This window comes from Prosopis cineraria, unplaced genomic scaffold (genome assembly GCF_029017545.1).
Source record: "Prosopis cineraria cultivar Desert tree isolate PC_DT_omini unplaced genomic scaffold, ASM2901754v1 PC13, whole genome shotgun sequence".
Taxonomy (NCBI): domain Eukaryota; kingdom Viridiplantae; phylum Streptophyta; class Magnoliopsida; order Fabales; family Fabaceae; genus Prosopis; species Prosopis cineraria.
The window spans coordinates 40,193,113-40,219,524 of NW_026555344.1; the positions used below are offsets into that span (position 1 = coordinate 40,193,113).

General features: G+C 33.0%; 2 protein-coding genes across 2 annotated transcripts; both read right to left on the bottom strand.

Moving 5' to 3' along the window:
• Positions 1–2,235: 2,235 nt before the first annotated feature.
• Positions 2,236–5,306, bottom strand: LOC129291835 (vesicle-associated membrane protein 722). Its single transcript, XM_054929381.1, has 5 exons — positions 4,961–5,306; positions 3,855–3,996; positions 3,642–3,762; positions 3,381–3,443; positions 2,236–2,620 (listed from the first exon to the last, which is right to left on the bottom strand). The coding sequence occupies exons 1-5, from the start codon at positions 5,148–5,150 to the stop codon at positions 2,471–2,473; spliced, it is 666 nt and encodes a 221-aa protein (XP_054785356.1). The 5' UTR covers positions 5,151–5,306; the 3' UTR covers positions 2,236–2,470.
• A 10,912-nt stretch (positions 5,307–16,218) lies between these two features.
• LOC129291058 (uncharacterized protein At4g13200, chloroplastic) lies at positions 16,219–25,198 on the bottom strand. The gene is made up of 3 exons (XM_054928176.1): positions 24,846–25,198; positions 23,374–23,528; positions 16,219–16,636 (listed from the first exon to the last, which is right to left on the bottom strand). Exons 1-3 carry the CDS (start codon positions 25,060–25,062, stop codon positions 16,397–16,399), a joined length of 612 nt encoding a protein of 203 aa, XP_054784151.1. The 5' UTR covers positions 25,063–25,198; the 3' UTR covers positions 16,219–16,396.
• Between the last annotated feature and the right edge of the window lie 1,214 nt (positions 25,199–26,412).

The following is a 26,412-nucleotide window of genomic DNA, read 5'->3' on the forward strand; positions in this document are numbered from 1 at the left end:
GATGCTGATTGGGAAGGTGACCAAGGTGATAGATGTTCTACAGGTGGATTCTGTACATTTCTGGGCTCTGATCCTGTTACTTGGTATTCTAGAAAATAAGCTTTGATTTCCTGAGGTTCTACAGAGGTAGGATATAGAAGCCTTGCTGATGCAATTTTTGATGTCATGTGGCTAAAGTCTTTGTTGAATGAAATGCTAATTCCTATTGTTGGGACACCTGTTCTCTAGGTAGACAATTCTTGAACTGTCTCTTTGGCAAGAAATCCAGTTCTTCATGCAAAGTCAAAGCACATTGAATTGGATCTTCACTTTATAAGGGAAAAAGTGATTGATGGAATTGTTAATGTCAATTATGTCCCTTCATTTGAAGAGGTTGCTGATGTGTTTACAAAAGCTCTACCTGTTGTGCGTTTTTCTTATTTGGACTTAAAGATTATGCATCTCTTCCTCATATTGAAGATTGAGTCCAAGTGTCGGACACAGTAATGGGTTGCATTTTTTTTTTCTTCCCCTTGTAAATGGGTAGATATTAAAACGTATACTCTAGGTCTATTGTATTCAAGCCCATGTGTTTTGGTCAAGAATGTTGTATTTTGTTATAATTGAGTTACTTGCTTAAGTGTTTAGTTAATACTTTGTTTTAACTTATAAATACACTTGAGATGTAATTAAAACATTATACAATTAGAATTGTACTTCAGATCATATCCTTATTCTCTTCTTCTCACTCTAAACTTTCATAGTGTTGAGGGGTAAGGGGAATAAAAATAACTGATAGAGCTGAAGAATTAGAACAGATTTATATATCATTTCTCAGGGCCGATAACATGGTCTATACGAAGGGACATGGTGTAGGAAAGAGACTAAAGAATTATCTTTCAGTGGATAAGAGAATTACCCAAAGATTCCTGGCCATTGGGGGGCAAAGTGATGTATGAATAGGGACTAGGTTCAGCCAGGATTATGTTCAACCTTTTGTAACTTTTTGGGTCTTTAAATCTCTTCTTTCATCCAGAGGGAGGGGGGAATATTTTGAAAATTGGGAGTGGTGAGGAGAGCTCTGACCTCTCGAATGCCACATTAGGATGGAGGAAGATATCTTTCTTCATCATTTGTTCACGTGTAACTTATGTTTTTTTTTGTCGTACTGGGTTGTATTTTGTGTTGTTTCATGTACTCTGTACTTTTAATTCCTTATTTAGCTGGTAATACAACTCTATTATTTTGTTTAGTCCCATTGTATTTTTCTATATTTTTGCTTGTTTTAAGTTTATTAGCGTAGAGGGTTCCATCAATAACTAATGGAATATTTTTAATAGGATAATTTTGTAGATAAAATAATTGCATTATATCACTTCATATTTGACCTCCAACTCACGAAAACAAAAGAAATTGAATTGCACACGGCAAAGAATACCTTGAAAGGCCTTTTATTGCCACTCCATCCTTCTTTACAAAAAAGTCTCAAACAATGATTCAAGCTTTTTAATCATCCCATTCTATTCTATTTTCTTTTACAAAAATATCCAAATGCACTTTAAAATTATTTTCCCAAGTGCTCCTCCCTTCTGAAAAATATAAAATATTTTTAACTAAATTTTACCTCCTAAATAAATTAATTAATTGTCATGGACACCATCTTTTTATATTTATTTTTATTTAATAGAATACTTCTTTTGTTTCTATTTGTTAAAAAAAAAACTATATCATACAATTTAAAAAATCAATTAATTATATTAATTGTGTCAGAAAATAAAAAAATTAAACTAAAATATCCTTTATTAATTGTGTTAATTAAACCTTTATTAATTGTGTCTTATGATTATAAATGATAAAATTATGAGAGATAATTTAAAAAATTTACAATAAATACCTACTAAGAAATGTGATTTTACTTATATAAAAATTAAATTAAAAATGATAATTTTTCTTACAAATAAAAATAAAAGAAGTATTTCACTTAAAAATAAATATAAAGTTATTTATATTAAAGGTATTTTAGAAGGGGGAAAAAAACGTTAATTATATTTTACATTTTCATTCCATCAGCCTCAGTGAGGGTTCCTCCTTTTATTTTCTCTCCTTTTCCCTCCCCTTCCCAATCCCCACCATTCATAAGGAGAGAAAAGAAAGGGAGGAACCCTCTTCCCACAGATAAATATGTCAATTCAACCGAGATATCCGATGTCAGAGGAACTTAAATTTAGATGTTCTCAGAAGTGAAAAAGCATAATATAAATTTTGGAACAAATTAACCATTCAATATGTATAGAATTCTACAAATGAAACAATCAGTCTCAAAAATGTAAAGCGTAAAACGATGCACGAAACTTCTACAAATTCATTTCCCATATAGGCATTTTCTCTACACAAGGCTTTAGAATATTAAATGAACAAATCTATAATGTTCATATTAAGCAGATACCTAGAATTACAAAAGCCCCACAATGATAATCCTGAGTGAGAAGACTCATTTACCACAATTGAAACCATGACACACCGAAAGAACAATTATGAGAATCAAGGCAATTATAATACCCAAAACTATGAGCTTTATCTTCATGTTCTGCAACCACATCTTTCTCCTCATCTGGGTTCCCTGCGTCCTGAAATCCTGTGCCTGCAGATCCATAACGGTTAAGATGTCAAATGGTCAATTACGATCCATACACATTTTCAAACCAAACACGTTTTTACACAGGATAGAAGGCGGTGCAGGTTTATTGTTCCATGTGTTCGTAGAACAGAAATATATGCACATTCCAATTGAGTACTGTCGATGAGAAAGGAAAATTGGCCCAATATTCAAGTTAGAACTGCTCTAGTTTGAGATCGAGTTTCCAAAGTAACTCTTTTCATGACTGAGAAAATATTTTGGACATCCAATTGAGAACAACTTGCGCAGTGCCCAGAAAATATAAAATGAAAAAATTGACTTCGTAGATAAAAAAATACCTCTTCTATCCTTAATTTAAAAATAATAAAAAATAATAGTTATTGTTGAATAATAGCAGTTCTTAATCTTATATCCTTAAATTAATATCTCTTGTATAGTGCATACGTTGATTTTTAAATAAGGAAAAGGGGTTCCATTCCTTGCATGTTAGCCAATTGGGATCCACTCACCTTTTATTTATTTGTTTGTTTGTTTGTAATTTCTCACCTTTTAAAATCTATTTTTGCACATGTAGGTGAAAACAAGCCTTTACATGAACATTTCATATTCACACGTTTGTAATTACTTCCATGTTTTTCACAGTACATGGCATAAAATCAACCAGGAAACATTAAAATGGATAACATTCCTTTATATTGTCTGAGCTCGATTTACCATAATTTTTCTTTTTATGTATGAACCATAATAGGATCTTGTTTGTTACCTGAGAGCGAAGATTCTCAGTTTTATCCACCAAAACCTCAATTTTTTCTCCACGATCGAGAACCTGCATATGAGATAATCTTATGAATGCTCCACCAGATGGGGAGTGAAAATACTCTATCTACTACTCTGAATGTTATATCTGACCAAATAAAACCTGAGGAAATCTCAAATATGATAATTTTAAAGAGATAAAGAGGAGATAGTCGAATAGTCCATCCATCCTAAAAGAATACATATTGGCAGCATATAAATGATATACCTTCTCAATATTTTCCATCATAACTTCTTTAACTTCAGAAACCTGAGCTTTCACTTTTGCAAGTTTGCTAACCTCCTCCGGATGATCTACACAATACTGCATATGCTCCCTCAACTTGGGTCTACACCATGAACAACATATAGTGTTCACATTAATTCCATTGACAACAGAAAGGAAGGTTGTTTTACATATATTGAAGTAAACATCAAGTACCCAAATTCTCTGTTAAGGCTTTTAGCAGCAGCTGTTGCAGCTTTTCCTCCACCATATCTCTTGGAAAAATCCTCCTTAATGCGTTCTAGGAAGGCTAATGGAATCTGACGACCAACAGACTCCACTGCCACTACACAATAAGCTACAAAGTAATAGATCTAGTTAGTCTGACTAATAACAGGCTATGTTTAGAAAAAAGAAAACAGCATACATGCAATACGAAATATAGAACACCAATCAGCATCTTTAAAAGCCACAGGGCATAATATATAGTCCTCAAATCAGAAAAGTTATTCTTATGCTTTATATTACTGCTAAATTTTCTTGAAAACGCGTATGAATAGTACTTTTCATTTCCCTATCATCTTTGAGCTTACCAGTAAATGAAATTAAGGCAACAAAATGGTGGGGTAAAAGCGGGAAACAATGTAATGTTACTATCAAAATTCTTCCGTGAAACCTGATAACCATCAACATTTCTCCTGATAGCTTATTACGAAGTCAGGCTAGGCGCACTAGTCTTTTGAATCTCAATCTCGTTTTTCTCATTATTATGAGATCAAGATTCCATAATCAAAATCTCTAATGACCCAATCAAGTTGTTGAAATCAATCCTCTGTTTGATCATCCCAATTATAGCAGAAGATAACTGGATTTAATGGAAATACCATTATTTTATTGCATATCGTATTTTAAAATATGTATGATTATTCATCTATGAACTTAAATCCATTGGACCCATCAGACTAAAGCTAAATGATTTCAAACGCAATGTTTTATTCCTCGTATTTTCACCATTAAAAATACGACCGCACTGAATGTTTACAGCAGATCCATTACACTCAAGCACATTTCTATTTCTTTCTCAAAAACTCTAGCCCCGAGACTGAACCCTGGCAGACCACTTCCATTATAATAGTACAATTTATTTAAACAAATGAGACAGCAAGCCAACTTCTTCATGAAGCCCAACGTAGGGGGGAAAAAAGGCCCAACTACCTAAATCAAGCAACGAGTAGTAATCAGAAAACACCAGCAAGACGCAGATCAGGGAGAGGAAGCAAACAAAAAGATCAAGATCAGAGGGAGGACGAAATAGAAATTACTGAATCCATTATCGGCCAGGTAGTTGAAGGTGTGTCCGTCGCAGTTGTAGGTGAATTTGTTGTTGGAGGCAGGGAGTTTCTGGAGGCACTGCAAGGCTATGTTGGTGAAGTTACCGGAGAAGTCGGTGTACTCAGCAAGGATCACCGTGCCTCGCGCCACGAAGCTGTAGATCAACGATTGCTGACCCATAAGAACACAAATTCCACCGCAGATTCAGGGACAAATCGAAGGGTTTCGTAACTTTCGTTGCAGGGAGAAGATTTCAAAACGAAGACACACAGAGATCAAGGTTTTGATTAAAAGAAGTTTGTCAACTACGGAGAATAAAAGAAGCGTGTGTTTTGATTCCGGGAAGATTTTAATGCCCTCGGTGGGGGTGCATTATAACGAAAATGCCACGTTGCTGCGTATTTTTTTACAAATTTGAAAATTTTGGAACGTACCAGGTCAGACCGTCAGAAGACCAGTCTCCATTCTAGAACTGCGAAACAGTAATCCGCTCACCGCAAACTGAACGAGGAGTGAGAACAAAGGAGAATTTCAAAACTTATTCCTTAAGCAACAGTCATTCTAACACGAGGGAGTAAATTTTCACAGGGCACATTGAAAAATAGAAAAATAATAATAAATTTTTTAAAATTACGTTAATAATATTTTAATCTTTTAAAATATCATAATTTTATTAAAATTTTTAAAAATTTTATATCATTAAGAAATTAATATAAATGAACAAATTATTCTTAATTTAAATTTCAATTGCCTTTCACATGTTTTTATTCTAAAATTCACAATTTTTGTTCTTAAAATTATAAAAATTAAACAGCAATTCATAAATTTAAATTAAGAATAATTTAATAATTTATATTAATTTATTAATGATAAAAAAAGTCTCTATAAACTTCATAAAAGTTATGACATTTTAAAGAATCAAAGTATCATTTATATAATTCAAAATGATTTTATTGTTATTTTCCCGTGAAAAATTTATATAGTTAAGAGACTCGTTTCTAGTTAAATTAAGACATATGTTTCTTTTATAAATTATTTATTCTCTAATAAATTCTTATTATTAATATTATCAACATTTTAAAAGCTAATTATTTTGATTTAATTGGATACAAGTACATTAAACATATAAGGTTAAGTAATTAAATCTTATCCAAATTGAAAACTACATAAAAATAGGGGTTAGTTAAGACTTGTTTGGTTTTTTTTCATTTTTTTTTTTTTTTGTAAGAAAATGAAATGCAGAAACATACATTTGTCGACTCCAATGATAATACCTTAGATAGCAACGTCTGGCCTTGTTTTTGTCTCTCAGTAACGAAATCACGATGACAAATTCAAGTGTTTAACATACAGTGAATGCAATAGAACTTTTTTGAGAGAGAAGGAGAGAAACTAACCAGAGAACACTCTAGTTCCCTTCTACAAGAGTTAGCTTTTGGATACGGATGAACAAACATATGATGGAGCAAGTAGTGGGCACTTTCAAAACTAAAAAACTGCTCCAACATTTGCTCCCATAACCACCCACTAAACCACATAATTATTTTAATAAGTAATTATTTAATTGAACATAAATAGAGTTGGGCCTTAGCTCACTTGGATCCATCAAAGTTGTAAATCCTCGTCCCAATAGTTTTTAAAAATTGTTTTATAATATAATTTTAAAATTATTTTTCAAAAAAACAAAATAAAAATATATTTGGTTATGTTAATTTAAAAATAGTTCTGAAATTAAAAAGTAGGTGAATAGTGATAAGGCTAAACATGCTGTTTGATAGCTCGAGAAACTTGTTTGTCATGAATAAAAAAAATACAAAGCATGCCAAAGACGTTAAGTCTCAAATGATAATAAAGAGCCTTTAGACTCCTTCATTATAGTTTATCCAAATATAAAAGATATAAAGGAATTAAAATAACAAGTATTTGATTAATAAAATATGCAAACTACAAAGTTGTAAATATTACAATACTAAAGATGACGCTAAAATTATTTGAAAAGAAAAGTTAAAAGCGTAATGGACTTTTATAATTAATTGTTGTTTCTTTTTCTCTTTATGACTTTCTCTTCTTTTTATAATTGTTTAGCTGAAATGATTGCCCTCGTAAAATCTAGAACTTGTTTGTAAAGCATCGAGGATTTAGGAGGCACGACTAGCAAGATTCATAGCATGATCTTCTTATTTGCCATGTGCACATGCTATCGTTGGCTACTAGCCCATGTCCTCGAAATATCCATTGATAATGGCCATGTCATTGCGAGGTTTGGGGCTTATTGAGATTACAGTCTAGTGTGAGGCAACAATGTAGATAAGGATCCTAAGTCTTAAGAGATTTATATACTCGAATTAACTCAATTGAATCATTCCATTATGATCTAAACCAACCTTGTTGTTGGATTGCTTACTAGGCTTGATTTTTTAGTTACTTAGCTCATTTTCTACTATAATTATGATAAATTTTGTTTCAATTTTAGCCCAAATAAAACCTAACCTCACTTGAAGGATTTTTGCTTAGCTCAAAAGAGAGAGAAAGTTGCCTAAAATTTTTTGGGCAAAGTATGGCTAGCCCAAAGCTTGAGTTAGGTAAGGTTTAGGGCTAGCCATTCCAACCATATAGCCATGGGTCCTAACAAAGGCAAACTTAGGTTCATCTTAAGGGGGCCGTGGTCCCCCCAACTTGCCTAGCCCCTTAGTATATATTAGTAATATAGCCAAATGATAGCAAATGGAGAATTTTGGGCTCCCAATCCCAATTTATTTGAAATCCTTCAAAACCCACTCTCACACATATTAATATTGATACACTATTGCTCTATGTACCTATATGTATGTATCTATATATGCACATACCTATCTAATTCTATTTATAGGACATAGAGAAATTTAATTTTAGTCCTATTTGTATGTCATTTTACTATTTTTTATGTTCATATTTACTTTCCTAGCCTTATTAAATACTGAAAAAAATATTACAAATAATTCCTTTGTCTTTGTTAGGGTTAAAAGAGGTGGTTAAGGTTTTCTTTTTTTTTTTTAGTAAAATATACTAAAAGTGATTTATAAATATAACGGGAAAAAACCAACAAGAGTGAGGTCTTACAGAAGGGATTGGTCTTTTACAATATAACGAATCAAGGTTCAAATTTCATTAAAAGATGTGTTTACATTCAGTACTTGAATGCCTCAAATAAGCTTGCTTCAAAAAAAAAAAAAACCTATGAGCAATAGAAAAAACAACTGAATAGAGGATATATGATTGCTTTAATTTTTTTATTTAAAAATATTGTATAATTATAAGGTATTATTATCTTATAAAATAAATTATTCTAAATATTAAAAAAATGAAAACTGTATATAAATTAATTTTTTTAATAAATTTGGCCCCCACTTTATATGCACACTGGTTCCGCCCCTTGGCCTTAAGGGGTTAATTTTTTTTAAAAAAAAGTAAAATAATGACATTTTTAGCTATTGGAGAGAGGAGTAAGTGTGTTTTTAGTTTTTTAGTTTATTAAATATTTACACAGTGAAAGTTCATTTGATAAAAATTAGTTTAGTAAAAAACCAGTTATTATAATGAAATTTATGTTTGGATATATTTTTTTTAAAATCAGATTGATATACTGAAAATTGTTTAACTTATGATAGTAAAATGTACTTTTAAATGTATAATTATAAAAAAAAATATTAATTTATGATGATTTATAATTTTTATTATACAAATATAATATATTTAAAATATTTAAAAATACCATAAAAATTTTAAATAATATAAAATTTGATCTATAATGTTAAAAACTTGATCTCTAATTATTTATACTTTTTTAATTTATAATTTTTATTACACAATAACACTAAAAATAAACATAATTAATTATTTAATTTATAATTTTAAAAACTTGATATCTAATTATTATTATTAAAATAATAATTATATTTTTAATAAATTAAATATTTTTTAAATAAAAAAGAAATTAAACTTTGGATTATATATTCAAATAATATTTTACTTTTTAAATTTATTTTTCAAAATTTTTATAATTATATTTTTAAAGTTTACTTTGTTAGATTAGAAAGTACTTTCAGAATGTGTTTTTATTTTTATTTTATCCAACTAATTTTTAATATCTAAAAGTAAAATTTCACTTTGTAAAGCTGAGAGCAATGCATTTAAAATAAAATCAGTTATTACTTATATATTTAATATGTATATGCAAAATAAAATTTTAAATAAAATAAGTTGTTGTTTAGACTTAATTTAAATAAATAAAAAATTCTAAGTAGAGTAAAATAAATTATTATTTTTAATTTTTAATTTTTAAAATTTTATCTTCTAAATATTGAATTATCACTGTGCATTGCATGGGAAATAAATCTAGTTTTGTTCTATAAATTGTCTTGTAATTGTTGTGTTATTTTTATGTTTTCTTTTTTTGTTTTTAAAAATAAGAGATGATAACAATTTTGAAAACAATTAAAGTTTAAACACTTATTCAAACAATTTTTTTTTATTTTTTTAAAAGAATAGTTTTTGAAAGTAGAAACCAAGCAAGCCTTAATTTAGAGATTTTTCAAAAGCCAAAAGCAAAACTAAGTGTATCTTTAAGCAAGCTGACTTTCAAATGTTTGACAAAAACATTTTTAAAATCATATTGTACAAACCAAACAACAAGACTAAAAGTTGGTTTTCTCAAATGGACTTTTGGATTAAGGAAGTCTAAACCAAGCACATCCTGATATTTCTAAAACAAACTTAAAATAACCAAACCCCAAAAGTGGTTTTCAAACATTTTACACTAACTAGATTTTATATCTATGAGGAGATGTACAAACATACGTCTAATCTAAATGCTGTGTTTGTTAATATGTTCTGGAAGAAGATCTAGAAATGGAAAGGGCCTCGTAAGATTCAAGTCTTCCTTTTGATTGCTAATCATGATAGATTGTTGACTTCTTGCAAGAGAGCTAGGATGATGGGGGGCTCTTCTTTATGCTGTAGATGTGGTCAAGAGGATGAAACTCTCTTACATGCTGTTCGGCACTGTACAATTGCAAAGAATATTTGGCTTGCATTGAATTGTCCTAAGGTAGACACTATTTTTTTTTTTCACTTGAGTGCCAAAGATTGGTTTAGAAGAAATCTAGATACTGTTTGTGAATGGAGCATTATTTTTGTTGTTACATGTTGGTGGCAGTGGAGTTGGAGAAATAAAATCTTATTTGAGGAAGGGATTGTGTTACCCAATAATTCAGAATGTGTTATTAAACATTATGTCTGGGAATTGTTTAACTTGAAAAGCTGCAATGATGTTTTAAACCAGAGTAGAATGATGGTTGAAGTTAGTTGGGTAAAGCCTTTAGTGGGTTGGTGGAAATTGAATTTTGATGGCACTGATTGGTTGTGGGGGATTGTTAAGGAATGAACATGGGGTGTGGATTCATGACTTTGTTAAGAGATTAGGAACATATTCAGCTTTGGATGCAGAATTATGGGGTGCATTGTGGGGCATCAAAATGGCAAAGGAGATGGGAGCGAGTAAACTGATTATTGAAGGGGATTCTTCTTCATTTATCAGTATGTTGAAGGAAGTGTGGGAAGGTGGTGTTTTTTGTAAAACACTGCTGCTAATGATACAAAAGGAATTGATGTGATTAGCACATTCAATTTCTTCATGTCTATAGGGAAGGGAATTAAGTCGCTGATTGGCTTGCTAACTATAGTTTTCTTTAACTTTAATTTTGAGGTTGTTTATTTTGAAGAGCCTCCTTGTGATTTACAAAATTTACTGTACAATGACAATATGGGTGTTAGTTACCCAAGGAAAGTTTGATGATTGAATAATAGGGGCAATTGCCCAATTTTCACCCAAAAAAGGTGGAATAGAAAGGAGAAAAGATTTTAAGAAGTTCAATTTTTGAAATAAGTAGAAGATTAAAATTTTTCAAAGACATAATGCAAAGGAGGTAAGTAAATAAAATTACTTACAATTACAATTTTTAAACTGCACATATGTATATAATAATTTGTTATATTTTATAATTTGTTATCATATATGTACGTATTAAAAAATGAAACAACATATTATAATTTAAAATTTTTTATTCCATGAGCCTTGTGTATTGATAGAGTTAAAAATATAAACCAAGCATGTCATGTTACCCGTTTATGCTTGCTATCATAGCTCGGGAATAATATTTCTTAGTATTAGTTCTATATTCACCACTTATTTTTCACTATGGATCCCATATCCAACTTTTTTTTATTATAGGGTCCTTGTAATCTTTTATTTTTATTTATTATATAATAATTTAAAAAATACTAAAAAATCTTAGACAAAGAAGTCGGACGGTACTACAAAACGCTAAATACAGTAAAGGGGAGATTACTAATACTTTGTGTGCATATGTACAAATCATGATAAAATCTATTCGAGGATTACAAATATTTTTCTAGGGGTGAATAAGCAAATTAGTTTTTAAACTATAAATTTAAAAATATCTGGAATTTTAACTTATTTTTTGTGTATTATTTTTTTTTCAACTATTAAAAACGGTGTAATCTGACCTTTGCTATTAACATAAATTAACTTTGATTGTTTGTTAATTGAAAAATGACAAAAAAAGATTTCAAAATTATTAAAAAATGACCAAAAAATTTTCTTGATCATTTTCTGCTGCAATTTTTTGAGTCATTGCTGTAATTTTTTTATCCTTTACTATAATTTTTGAGCTCTTTTTGTGTTATATATATATATATTGATTGATGATTTAATTTACATGCAATGCATAAGATAAATCTTTTTAACGTCATTCATCCAATCATTTCGTCACTTTTAATTCTAATTCTATGGACAAAAATATTAAATAATAAGAAGTTTTTCAATATTAAATTATGTACAATAAAATTGATTAAACAAAATTTCACATGTACATTTTCTTATAGTAATCTAGAACAAGTCCATACATATAGAAATGAAATAGAACCTGCTATGAAATTTCCAAATTAGTCTTATTAGAAATTCGAAGGATGTCAAACCTTGCAAACAAAAGATATTATTTCTTTTGTCCAACCATGAAGTTCTGTATGTAAATGTATGTTTTATCTACTCTAAATTAGTGGGGGTTTTTTCCCCCACAATGGCATTTTAAGTACGAAATTCCATTTCAAAATGATCTGGATCCCGGAATGGTGATATAGTCAAGTCAAGATGCAATATTGAATGTTCACGTGATTTATTATTAAAATAAAATTCACATTAATAACTCGGATGGTTAAAAGCTGGAGTAGGAATAGAATTGTTTTGGTTTTCTCTACTTTCCTGCACCAGGTTTGGCTAGAAATTAAAGCTGTTAAATCTCATGGAGCCTATTAGATCATATTCATATTGAATGTTCTGCATATAAGAATGAAAATTCTATTCTGTTTGGGAGGATTGTTGTTTGGTGTGGTTGTGCTGATCTAGTGAAGCATCTTGGGCTAAGACTTAAGGATGATATGAGATGGCTGCCTCCTGCTACAGAACTACAGGAAGTTCCAGGTCTTCAGATCCTTTCTCAAAGCCTCGTTGGCATGGCTGCTTAACAGTGGTCGATACAACTTTGTATGGGATCAGCTGGAAGCAGACCTGAAGGACTAGCTTTCCCTTGTTTAGGTCTCTTGGTGAAGTTTGATGTTGAGCTTTTACCTTGTTTAGGTCAAGACACCTTTGTGTGTTTGTGTTTTTATTATTATTATTGTTGTTATTGTTGTTGTTGTTGTTGTTTTTATGGGAAGACAACTTTGTTTTCACCAGTTAGCTAAGAGTAAAATAGCTCAAAGTTGTTTAAAGGGATTATGCCTTGTTAAGTCGGGTTATGCAACCCCCAATCCCTATAGCTTTAATGTTTTTTGGGTTAAAGATAAAAATGTTTTGGAAGTTTTTTTCAAAGGAGCACATACACTTATTTTTGAAGAGGAATAATGTTATTTTGGAAGTGTTAAAAGTAAAACAATGTTACTCTTTTTAAACATTTGAAGAACGTTAACTAAGTGTGATGGCCAGGTGGCAAGTATGCTTCACTTCTAGTGTTCGTCGTCCAGAAGACCAATGAATAACGACTACAGAATGAAGAGATATAGGCGAGCACAATGGACGAGGAGGAAAATGAACAGAAGAAACCAGCAGCCTCAACAAACAATTTAAGAATCTGGCAAAGGACAAGCACTCAACACCAAAAAATTCTCATTCCCAAATCAAAAATCCACATAATTCATTTTAGGATAGTCAACAATTAGTTGAACAACAAATCAAAAGATAAAAGACGACAAGACCAAAAACCATCGCCGTTGACTCCCTCCGATTTACTCTCTATTGTCCAATCTCAAAGATTTGGCCGAATCTAATCTTGTAGAGTTTCCCTTGAAGCAAACCATATTTGTAATTGGGGATTTGATTGCATATCGTTGGCATATTGGATTATCATCAGAAGTGAAATTGGGGGAGAAATATTGGATTATCATAGAAAGAAACGAGTAGATGAGAAAGCATACCGATGGCTTGGCCATGGAAAGAGCAAGCAATGGGGGAATTGTTTTGACCAAAGTAAAGAGTATTGCATCGCAATCATCTTTTCTTAGTCTAAATCTAAGAGCACATCCAGGTGTGAGGGGCCGAGAGCACGATGACAACCTTCGACTTCGCTCCTCTGTCCGCGACCCAAAAACCAAAACCCAGTCCCACGACATTGTCATCTCTCGAGGAATCGAGGGACACCTCCGTCTCAGCCAGGCTTTTCGCTCCCAAAATCATCAATTCCAACCACAAGCTTCCTCTCCTCTTCTACTTCCATGATGGAGGCTTCGTCATCGAAACCTCCTTCAACTCAATGTACGACAATTACCTCAACTTTGTCGTGTCCGTGGCCAAGGTCTTCACCGTCTCTATTGATAACATAAGAGTCCCAGAACACCCCGTTCTTGCTACCTCTGAAGACTCTTGAGCATTGCTCCAATGAGTCGCTTCCCACTCTCTCTCTCTCTCTCTCTCGATTTGTTTTGATTTTCCTTGCAATTTTCTGGGCATTGTTTGCTGTCACGTGGCTTGCCACATGAGAGTTTTAAGCCCTCTTTTGATCAAATGTTGGTTAGAGATTAAAAAAGGATAACGTTACTCCACTTTTAACACTTTTAAAATAACATTATTTTTTTTAAAATGTAAGAGTATTGAATGTCCTTTTAAAAAAAATTTCTGGATCATTTTTATCCCATAACCCATGTTTTTGTTTTTGTTTTTTTTTTAAATTACAGTCCTTGAATCTATTGTCTTGTCATTATCGTTATCGTTCTTAGGATGACTACGGTTACTGGAATTTTTTTCAACAAAATAAAGTAAAACATGAATGCTTCACAGTTCACACCGTCTATAGAAAGAATTGCGGATTACGTTACTGAAATATATACCACATTCATTTAGATCAATTTTCTTCCAAATAATCAAAGAGGCCTAAGATTTTCGCTTTGCTTGATTGTCACATTGTTTATTTTTTTAACCATCTCTTCCTCTTGGGCACCTTGACAAGACGGTTCTTCCACTTTAACTTTGCTTTGTCTGCAAGGCACTTAATCACGTTTAGTTTAGTTTGATTATATAAAATTAATTCAACCAGTACCAACCAGTCCATGTCTTACATGGACCAATGCATCCTTGGGGAGAATTGTCCAAACATCTCCAAAACATTGTAGAAAAAACTACCTTAAAAAAATATAGGGTGTATTTTTTAAAAACTCTGAAGTTAAAATGAATTGATATTTGCAAATTGAAGTTAAGATAGAAATATATGACTTTTATATTATTTATATTTAGATACCTTTTTTTAGAAGTTAGTTAGATAAATTAAAATTTATTTAGATAATTTAATAGAAAATGGCATGAATTTTATAATATATACTTTTATGAATAATTTGATACTCCTTCCTCCTTATATATAAAGTGTTTTTAACTAAATTTCACATATCAATATCAATTTATTATTTAGTAGAAATCACATTAAATCACCATAATTTTTTATTTTTGCCTTTAATAATATCAATTAATATCATAATAGTCATGGGTAAAGCACACAATTAATGTATCTTTCCTTTTTTCAAGACAATGATCAAATTATCTAATTATTTAAAAATATTACGATATCCTTTATATTTAAAGATAAAATAAAATTTTATAAAACATTTTATATATAAAGATGAATGGATTATTTTAGAGAAAAACATTAATCTTTAAATTACAGTATTTAAAAAATTTTATAGATAATTAAGTATTAAATATAAATTAAAAAAACTAAGATAAAGTTTTTTTTTATCAAAAGGTCAAAGTATAATATTTACATAAAAAGAACAGAAAAATAAGAGTAATTAAAAACATATATAGTTCCTACTTCTTAAGATTAGATTGCCAAAATTAAAAGTCATTTAATGCCCAATCCACCCACCCAGCTAACGTGAGAAGGATAAAAAATCAAATTCAAATCCAACGCCATGTTTGGTCCTGAGGCTATTTTGGAAAATTTTCTACCCAAACATGGTTTGTTTGTTCCCAACTTGCTTTTAATGTCTCAACTGAGATTTGAGCCACCCAAATCTCATTTGGAATGTTACCCAAACAAACCATAAGTATAAGCAATTGTGAAGAAAGATTTGGCGCTGACCTTATTTTTTACTGTGAAGAACAAATGAACAATTACATCTTACTACTTAATCTTTCAAGCATATATTTTTTTAAAACTAGTAGAACTTAACGATAATTTTTTTAATTTTTTCATAGATTATGTATAAATACAACACGTTTATTTCTATCAAAAGCATTTAATCTCACCAAATAAAACCCTAGCCTTTGTTTGGTTGCATAGTTTTAGAAGGGAAGTGAGGAGCAACTCTCTTGACTCCTCCCATTGTTTGGATATGAAAAAATGGAAGGAAAGAGAGGGTAACACCCTTACCCTCCCATCTTCCCCCTTCCTTTCAAATTGGGGGGAGTTTTGGAATTGGAGAGGGTATACTTAACTATCTCCTCTCTCAACATCCCTTCATTAATCAAACAAAAAATCATTACAATCTCCTCATTCCTTCTCCTCTCAAAATAAACAAGAGATTATTAAAATACCTTCCCTCCATTGAATCAAACAGGGGTAGAAGATCCAACTCCGTCACACGTATCCATGCACACCAATAACGATGGAGACTCATAGTTGTAAATTGTGAAGCAATAAAAACCTGAACATAAACTTTTAAACTATATGAACATAATTTAAAATTCTTGGAACCACAAGGATTAACTAATTAACTAAAGAAATAACACGTAGAACTTGTCAACTTGATAATTTAATAAGACTGCAGAGGCATAGCCTCTGCATAGCAGGGATTCAGTATCTCATACATTCATCAATGAAAAGTCAGTCATTAGTTGAAGAACTTAAAGCAGGTGGCTCCTCTTTCTCAGGATCATTAGTTGTTTCATACGGAGTGGTAGGCTGGACAGAATCAACTGTTTCCGTTGCGAAGTATGAAGGTCTGGAAGCAGCGTAGTCTGCGACTTCTGTGTTGGCGGAAGACTTGGAAATCAGCCGGTGCGACTCCATGGCTTCTCGTGCTGCCTTTTCTTTTGCTTTTTTGGCTCTTTCCAGCACTTCATCCTGCACATGCATTTCTTTTCCCGAATTTAAATCTTGAAGGCCAAATGCATGAAAGTACAAGGATGAATTCAAAATGATAAACTTTACAAAAAAACTCCTTATGTTGATCACCAACACGATAATATAATTGTTTGAAGTTTCAACCTCAGAATTTCTGATCATCAAATCATTGTATAATATGTGAGAACTTCTGGAATGACCAAATTTGAACAAAATCATACTCCCACCAATCTTATATATAAGTCATTTACCTTACCAGAAACAAGGAAAAGTAGTCAAACACTTGATATTTTTTAAAAAAGACAAATTTTCTTATTTACCCTCATTAAATGCATCATCTTTAGAAATAATTTCTCTCTCATGCAATCTCATACCCTACTCATAGTAAATTGTGAAAGGGTAAAATTGGATTGGAAAAAAGTAGTTAATTGTCTATCTTTTTATGCAAAGTGACAGATGAAAAAAAACTCACTTTACCCTTATTAAATGCATCATCTTTAGAAACAATTTCTCTCTCTCATGCAATCTCATATCCTACTCCTAGTAAATTGTGAAAGGGTAAAATTGGATGGAAGAAAGTAATTAATAGTCTTTCTTTTTATGCAAAGTGACTGATGAAAAAGACTGCCAATTTCATCTGGAAGGTGGTTCATTTATAGAACTGGAGGAAGTACTTTCAAACGAGAGGATCAAAATTGGATTTTTGTCTAAAATTCTGACGCGATTTTTTTGGAAATCAGACTTGATGATGTGATGATTATACAACTGATTGAAAGAATTTTCAATGAAGAGATAGCCTGTGTTCTGTTCATTCCATACAGGGCACTGGCGTACGCTTGCAGAACACCGTGCTAGCTCCCCACAAATTTAAACTCCAAACCCAAATAGTTAGAGGCCTATTTCTATGAAATCGAACCAACATAAGAATTTCTCAAGAAAATAGGTACCATAAAATAGTAAAAATTTAGCATTTCCTAGTTGTTCTAAATTACATCATTCTCTCACATCTCCATTGAGATATTGAATCCCAGTGATGTAAAACAGGAAGGAATTTGTGAGAGCACAGATTGCCCCTTTGAGTGTAATAGTGAGGAAACAGTTATTCATATTTTGTGTGATTGCAAAGTTGCCAAATCAGTTTGGTTTTATTTTATTAACCCCATATCTATATCATTTTTTTCTCCTGTGACTTACAGCACAGGTGTTGTTGAGAATGAAAGCTAATAATGCCTTGGGTATCCTTGAGTAAGCAGCTGGGAATTGTCCAATGTGTTCAATATCACTTGCTGGGTACTTTGGAAGAACAGATGTAAAGGTGCATTTGAGGGACAAAGAATCAGCAAAGGATATTTTCTACAGTGTGCTGTATCTAGTCAAGGAACACGTGGAGAATGGACAGCTTAGCAATCAACTCTTTCATAGGCTCCAAGACCCAAGTGGAAAATGGATTCCCCACCTGAAGACTATCTCAGATTGGATGTTGATAGATTAGTGTGAGAATAATTAAATAAATATGTACATATATTAGAGTAACTTGGAAGTGAAGTTGGGTGATTAGACCATACCTCAAGTGAAAAAGTTTAAACATTTAGAAGCGATTATTCAACAAAATGGGAAAATTGATGGAGATATTGCACATAGGATATAAGCGGGGTGATTTAATTAGAGAAAGGCTAAAGGAATTATCTACAATTGTAAGGCACCTGATAAGCTTAAAGGAAAGTTTTATCAAACTGTTATAAGACCAGCAATTTTATAGGATAGTGAATGTTGGACTTCGACAGGACAGCAAGCGCATAAAGTTAAATAGCAGAAATGAGAATGTTGAGATGGATGTATAAATATACACGTAAAGACAAAATTCGAAATGAAAGTATGGGAAAAAGTGGACGTGGCACCTATTGAAGGAAAAATGGTAGAAAATCGTTTGAGGTGATTCGGACATGTACAAAGATGACTACGGGAGGCACCTGTGAAAATAGTGGAATAGATAACTTTGAACCCTATCAAGAAGGATAGAGGAAGACCAAATAAAACACTTTTGGAGGTTGTTGAGCGAGACCTTTTAATTAACAATATTTCTAAAAGCTTAATAAATGATAGAGCACAATGACGTCATATAATCCATGCAGCCAACTCCACTTAGTGGAATAAGGCTTCTTGTTGTTGTTGCATACATATATTAGAGGGATTTACTCCATAAATATTGAGATTTGATAAGACAGGGTTAATAGCGTTAATATTTGATTTTATTTCCTTTTATAAATGATTCTTGTAACCTGTATATATGCTGCTCATCTTTGTGAATAAATCATCGAGGTTTTCTAACTTAAAAACACCATATGGTATCAAACCTCTTGGACATTGACCTCGATGACTTAGATGAAGATGACAGAAACCAGCAAGAGTCCAACTTGTGCGCCTGACACTCCTCATTCATGGGTTCTAGCACCGAGATAGACTCCAAAACAAACCCACATGGCAGAACTCCTCATCCTGATGTGGAAAAAGATTCAAAAAATTTAGAAGATGACCTAGAGTTGACCAATGCTGTCAAGAAGAAACGATTGTGTACACAACATCCCATTCAGACGTATCTATCTTATGAAGCCTTAACCCTGGGTCTCGACCTTTTATTGCAAATGTTGATGATGTTGGTATTCCTAAAGAGATCCATGAGGCCTTGAAAACATTTGGATGGAGAGAGGTTGTGTTGGAAGAAATGAAAGCTTTGGAAGAAAATGAAATTTGGGAGATTGTGCAAAAACCAAAGAACAAAAAGCTGGTTAGTTGCAAATGAGTCTTTACCCCCAAATATAAGGCTGATGGAAATCTCAACAAGTTGAAGGCTTGATTGGTGGCAAGAGGATTTACACAAACCTATGGCCTTGACTACCAGAAAACATTTGCACCAGTGGCAAAACTGAATACCACTAGGGTATTGTTATCTGTAGCAGCCAATCTTCAATGGCCATTACACCAACTGGACATCCAAAATGCCTTCTTAAATGGAAAGTTGAAAGAAGAAGCCAATATGATTCTACCTCCTAGCTTTGATAAAGGAAGGGAGAGTCAAGATTGCAAATTAAAGAAATCCTTATATGGGTAGAAATAGTCTCCAAAGCGTGGTTCAATAGATTTTCAAAAGTCCTAAAGTTACAAGGCTACAACCAAAGACTATCAAATCATACTATGTTCGTTAAAGTAGAGGGAAGTAAGAAGTCTGTCTTTATTGTATTTGTTGATGATATAATCATCATTGGTGATCACAGTGAGGAAGGAGCTAGAGTAAAGGCTATTTTGAGGAGAGAATTCAAGGTCAAGGACCTTGGCTATCTAAAGTATTTCTTCATAATGGAAGTTGCAAGATCAAAGCAAGGCATTGATGTGTATCAAAGAAAGTATGTATTTGATCTCTTGTACGAGATAGGTATGTTGGGGTGTAAACTTGTTGAAACCCATATTGTTGTTCCAAAGAAAAGGCAAAAATTCAAAAAAGAAGAGGGCAGCTCAGTGGAAGAAGGCGGCCATGTTGAGGAAGAGGAGAACAAAGAGAAAGAGAAGCCAACGGATAAAGACAGATACCAGAGGCTTGTTGGGAAAATTACCTATCTATATCTATCATGCACAAGACCTGATATAGTATTTGCTATGAGTATAGCTAATCAGTATATGTGTGAACCAAAGGAAAAACACATAGAAGTAGCATACATAATCCTAAGGTACCTAAAGGGCAATCCTAGACGAGGTTTACTATTTCAAAAGCATGAACAGTGGACTATAGAGGTAAGAGGTGTATACATATGCAAATAGGGGTGAACATCAACTAGACAGGAAATTTACTTCCAAGTATTGCTCATTTGTATGGGGAAATCTGGTTACTTGGAAGAGTCAGAAGCAAAGGATTGTCTCCAAAAGTAGCATTGAATCTGAGTTGAGAGCACTTGCTCAAGGCATAATTGAAGAATTATGGTTAAAGAGGCTATTGGAAGAAATCCATGTTCAACTTGACCTACCTCTAAAACTATATTGTGATAATAAAGTTGTCATAAGTATGGCATTGAATTCTATCCAACATGAGAGGTCCAAGCATGTGGAGATAGGTAGACACTTCATTAGAGAGAAGGTGGAAGATGGAATCATATGCCTAACTTTCCCACTAACAAATCTCCAAGCAACATATGTGTTGACTAAGGGATTACACAAACCTGCTTTTGAAAGTTGTATAAGCAAGCTGGATATAATTAGTATCTATGATTTAATTTGAGGGGGAGTGTGAGAATAATTAAATAAATATATACATATATTAGAGGGATTTACTTCATAAATATTGAGATTTGATAAGATAGGATCAATAAGGCTAATATTTGATTTTATTTCCTTTTATAAATGATTCCTGCAACCTATTTAAATGCTGCTCATCTTCGTGAATAAATCAAAACATGTTTTGTGACTCAAAAACACTACAATTAGTAAACCAGTTCGGGCATGTCACAAGTGGAGGTGTTCTTAGAGATGCCAATTGTAACTGGGTTGTAGGTTTCCAAGGTCGATTTAGATATCTTGCTCCATCTGCTGCAAAATTAATGGCTTTATGAATGGGATTGAAGTTATGCAAACAACTTCATGTTGCATAGATCAAATGCCACTTGGACTCACTTGATAGTATTCATTTACTCAAGACAAGAGGTGGGTTTAATCATCCTCTTAAATCTGATATTACAGAAGTGAGAGACCTGATTTTCTCAGCTTGGGACGTATAAATTCTGTACTTGCATCACGAAGTTAATAGAGTAGCTGATTGGCTGGCTAAGGATGCTCAAAGTAGGGAAGATGATTTCACAGTTTGGTATGAACCTATAATAGGCTGTATTGACCTGTATTGGTCAGACAAGTTGGTGCAATTTTTCTTTTCTCGTTTCATGCTTGGTCCTGTCCTTTGTATGCCAAAAGAAAGGGGGATGCAACAAAAATGAAAAATAACTAAATTCTCAAAATTCAAAGTCAAAATGACAGATCAATGATCAAAGGGCCATCTCTCTCAGTGATTAGATGCCCATTTTTAGGCCACCAAACCAAAATAAGAATTTCTAGTGAGAATAGGTATCTTAATGTCATAAAGATATCAAATATCCTTTCCTACTGCATATCTCGTTAATCTAAAACACATCATTCTCCTACTCATCTTCTCCTCCTTTAGGTGCTATATCTCTTAACTGTTCAGGAACACATGACTTTCAAATTTGGTCAGTTGGAATTCATTTCATGATAAAATGTTTATGGTAACTAAAATACTGAATGCTTACAAACTGCAGTTATTAGAACCAGCTACTTTACAGCCAAGTTCAATGATAGATAGGGACACACTTTTGCAATGAAGTTGGCAACTCAAGGTGTACTTTCCGGACATCCAAACAGTCGCATTGCAAAAATGTCAAAAATTAAATCTTTGAACATGGTGACTTCCATTATTTTGTTAATTTTCACTAGCAATTTTATTAAAAAGGGAGTCATCTAGGTGTTTTAACTGATTAATTGAGTGCATATTTACAAGAGATGAAGGAAATTTGGTGATAAGTGGGTCATGTTTAATATAGAGGAGTATTAGGCCAATTTTCTACAGTAATTCATGTGTATTTTGCTTCAAAAATAGCCCAAGATGCAAGTCCAAGTCCAAAAAGGTAATGCTGAAAAGGAACTCTGCACAAGTCAAGTTCGTTGTAGCAAAAACGCATTTCACTAAATTTTAGTATAACATACAACTTGATCTTCAGCGAATTTTAAGAGTTTGGGGACCTCACTTTTTACTCATCTTCATCTCCAACAATTGCAGAACGTCCAGGGTGAAGAAAAGAAGCCAAACGAAGCTTGGGTTTAGTGAGAAATCAAGAGTTTAACTCAAGATTGCTCTAATTAAACGCTGCTTCTCCTTCTTCTTTTTATTTTGATGTATATATTGCTGATATTTACTATTATTAGAGCCATGGATGACTGATTTTCTCTTAATCTAGAGTAGTTATGAACTGATTTTTGAATTAGAGCATGTATGAACCATTTATTTGACCATTAGATTAAGTGACATAGGATTAGAATTTATTTTGATTTGCCAATAAGATAGGAGTATACCTATTGGACTTATATAATCACATTAGAGTGGATTTATGCTTTTTGCCTCTTGAATATATGTGCTAGGAATAGCATTTTTAACTTAGGAGAGGAGACTAATTAATCAAAGACAATTATTCCTATTAATACTCTAGATTAATGAATTGATATTAAATAAATTAATTTGAGTAATTACATGCTCTATAAATTGAAAAAAGGATTAGCCACCATAGGTTGCCTTGATTATTTGTGATTGTTGGAACTTTAATTTTAGTGAATTTATATAAATTCAATTTTAATTTTGGCTAATCAATCAATTCCAATTAGCTTTGACTAACTTAAACAAAAGTCGGAGCTTCATTGCCTAGTCGCTATTTTGCTTAATTTCTCATAGGATCGACCTTGACATACCAACATAATGCATACTAACCCATACACTTGTGGTGTAACAATTTGTGTACATCAGAACAATTTTTATTTTTACAATTATTAAAATTAGCTATCAAGAAAATGGGGCATGATATTATTTGATCAATCCTCAAGCAAAGAGACATGAGACAGCAGATGGTTCTGCGTAGATGATATTGATCAGGAATGCAGAAAATTGTAATGATAGCTTAAACTGCCCTTACCTGGAAGTCCTGAACTTGTTTTCTTTGTTCAGCTTGCAGTCTACCGACAGCACCCAAAAACTCACCAACTGTGGACTCAATACGCTCATTTACAGCTTCAGCTAATGCTTTTCCCAAGAAAAATGCATCCAGAATGCTCCTGCTGTCACCATTGCCTGGGCGATTCATTACTTTAATGAGAAAACAGATGATGGATTCCCTCTGTGTTATTCGATAGAACAGAATAATAGGGTTTATATGCTCAGCTCCCTCATAATCTGCCAAAATTACTTGCTATAATATGATAAATCCGATTAATATTTATTCCTAATGTATCTGAACCTAGTTAAATGATAATAATAAGCAAGAATTAATAAAAACAATAAACAGAAAAAATAACTAAGTAAAACACAGTGCTTTGGGCTTGGGCGTCGAATCCTTCAACGCTTGTGCATTTGAAACCAATATAAACAACTCAATATACCCTAAGTCTTCAGTTTAGTTCAATCAAACACTCAATGAACTTCCGACAAAACATGGATGAACTGGACAGATTGCATCCCTAAGCTACCTCCTTGCACCTTGGGTAACCATGAAGCCTTAAGGTGGTATTTTAAAGTCTTGAGGCTCTCCCATCAACATTCTAGCTTCATCTTGGTTCAGAATCATAACGAATGAATCTTTCATTAAGAGCCAGCCAACCTTAGAAAGGGTTATCATCCAAATGGTCAAAATTAAATGGCACCCCGAGTACCCACCTGGGAAAGGGATACAGGCCTACAGGGACCCCCCGAGGGAAAGCCATTATTTGGAAAAGGCCTACCTGGAGCATCAAAGTGAAAGGCATTTAAAGTAGGCTGCCACTGATCCATTTTCAAAGTAAGATGGTACTTAAACTTTGAGTTGTCATAGATCCATTTACAACTTGGAGCATGCCTTTGGCAACATTACCAATTAAGATAACGAATCCACAGCAGCAGATTGAATCTCAGGTCTAAGAATGGATGCTCTTTAAATTTGCCAAAAATCCACAATATCCACATTGAACCAGACCCTTCCGTAAAATAAAAAAAATGAGGCACACTAGACTACCCATTCTCATTTATCATGCAAATGCAGAAAACGAGACAGCATTAAGGAAGGAAATTTCAATCAATTGCAGTTCATTATACTTCAAAAACAGAGCTCACCCATATAAGTTATGATTACGATACTCGTATCAAATACAATACCTTACGATAATCCGGTGCTTACAAGGCCAAAACCCATCAATGAAACATCCTAAAACTTCATTTGATAAACCCTCTTCATATAGTGAAATAAATGATCAAGCATTGTCATACAGGTAAACTGACCAGCAATCTTATAAAAAACGAGTTCGCCTTGTACAGGTGAACAATAGCAGCATCTAAGAGGTCAGAGAGAGACCACCTTAAAAGTACGGGGAGAGAGAGAGAGAGAGATTATTTTAAAAAAAAAAAAACGTTTTCTACCAGAGCCGGGGCCACCCGGCCCGATGCTTCTATTGAATCGAACTCCAATGTTCTGATAACCCCTTCTGCTGGCAAATCTTAAGCCTTTGAGCTTGGGACATGATGAAGTAGAAGGCGCAACTGTATTCCAGGACAAGTGGTGGAGAGGAAATTGGAGCTTGGACAAGGAACAAGAAACTGGAGCGGGTGATGCTGAAGGCGAAACCCCGCTCATCATTTTGTCCCAAATGCTTTATTGCTCTTTATGTCAGTCGCAGCCAAAATTCCGTGCGTTCCCTTGAATAGCGTTCATAAAATCAACATCAATTTAAAAGGAGGCGAACAACAGTGCAGCTCAGATTCCTTTGAAATGAATGACGGGAGAGGATCTTGCCCTCTTAAAGCCGGGAAAGCCATTCGTTGGGCCACACGTTTAAGCCCGTGTAACAGGACTGGGTTGGTAAATATGATCTTAAAATGATAAATTGGACATGTACATATTTTTTTAATTACTTTTTATGATTTTAACTTTTTTTCAGACTTAAAAAAAATTAAATTAAATCTTACTTCACATTACATATCAGCTCATATTTACTGAGGATGGAAGGCAAAAAAAAGGGAGGAAATAGCAATAAAGAATCACTAATCAAAATTTATATCAATCAAGAATCACTTATCAAAATTTAAGTAGATACTTGCGATTTGGGTTAGTCTTTATCAACAGGTATTCATTTAAATTTTAATAACAACTCATTTTAAATTAACAACAGTTCATTCTAACTTGTTTTCCACTCAAGTTTTTACAACTAATATAACAGTCACACCCCCCCGAGCCCACTGCTACGAGTGGTGGATTGGGCCGTGCCACCTCACGACTACCCAGCCAGCTTTCCCCCCGTAGTTCGAGGGTTATTCCCCGCACCCACTACGTTAAGGGAGCCTTCCCAAGTTCGATCCTCCAACCTCTCCTACATAGCGAAGTTGAGGCTGAATTTGGTACCATTGAGTCAAGTGACAGCTATATGTGGATTTTGTACCATTCAAGTTGAGGCTATATGAGTCAACTTGACTCAATTGTACCAGGTTCAACCTCAACTTTGCTATGTAGGAGAGGTTGGAGGATCGAACCTGGGAAGGCTCCCTTAGCGTAGTGGGTGCGGGGAATAACCCTCGAACTACCGGGGGGAAAGCTGGCTGGGTAGTCGTGAGGTGGCACAACCCAGTCCACCACTCACAGCAGTGGGCTCGGGGGGTGTGACTGTTACAGGGTTTAACTCATAAGCCTCAAATTCAAATCCCATCAAGAAATTAATGTAAATGCCCCAAGAGGGGGTGAATTAGGCTAATTAAAAAAATTAAATGATTTGTAGTAATAATAAGAGTAATGAAGGAACAAAATCATGAATTATGAAAGTTAGAAGTGTTGAGCTTAACATAAGTGATTTATCTTAGTTTGACTCCTACCACTTGAGTCTACATTCAGTCCCTAAGAATCTTCTGAAATTTTCAACTAAATTACCAAGATTAATCCAAGCTCTTAGTTGTCTCAGTACATCAACAGACTTCTCAACAAGTTTGAAACTCTCTC

Bases quoted from the DNA above. Each gene is read 5' to 3' on its own strand.
- LOC129291835 (XM_054929381.1), bottom strand. From the start codon at position 5,150: ATGGGTCAGCAATCGTTGATCTACAGCTTCGTGGCGCGAGGCACGGTG. The intron at 3,444-3,641 runs GTATATCATTTA...TCTCATATGCAG, and splicing joins TGATGGAAAATATTGAGAAG to GTTCTCGATCGTGGAGAAAA. The intron at 2,621-3,380 runs GTAACAAACAAG...ATGGATCTGCAG, and splicing joins CTGAGAATCTTCGCTCTCAG to GCACAGGATTTCAGGACGCA.
- LOC129291058 (XM_054928176.1), bottom strand. From the start codon at position 25,062: ATGATGAGCGGGGTTTCGCCTTCAGCATCACCCGCTCCAGTTTCTTGT. The intron at 23,529-24,845 runs GTAGAAAACGTT...TGAATCGCCCAG, and splicing joins GCCGGGTGGCCCCGGCTCTG to GCAATGGTGACAGCAGGAGC. The intron at 16,637-23,373 runs GTAAGGGCAGTT...ATGCATGTGCAG, and splicing joins AACAAGTTCAGGACTTCCAG to GATGAAGTGCTGGAAAGAGC.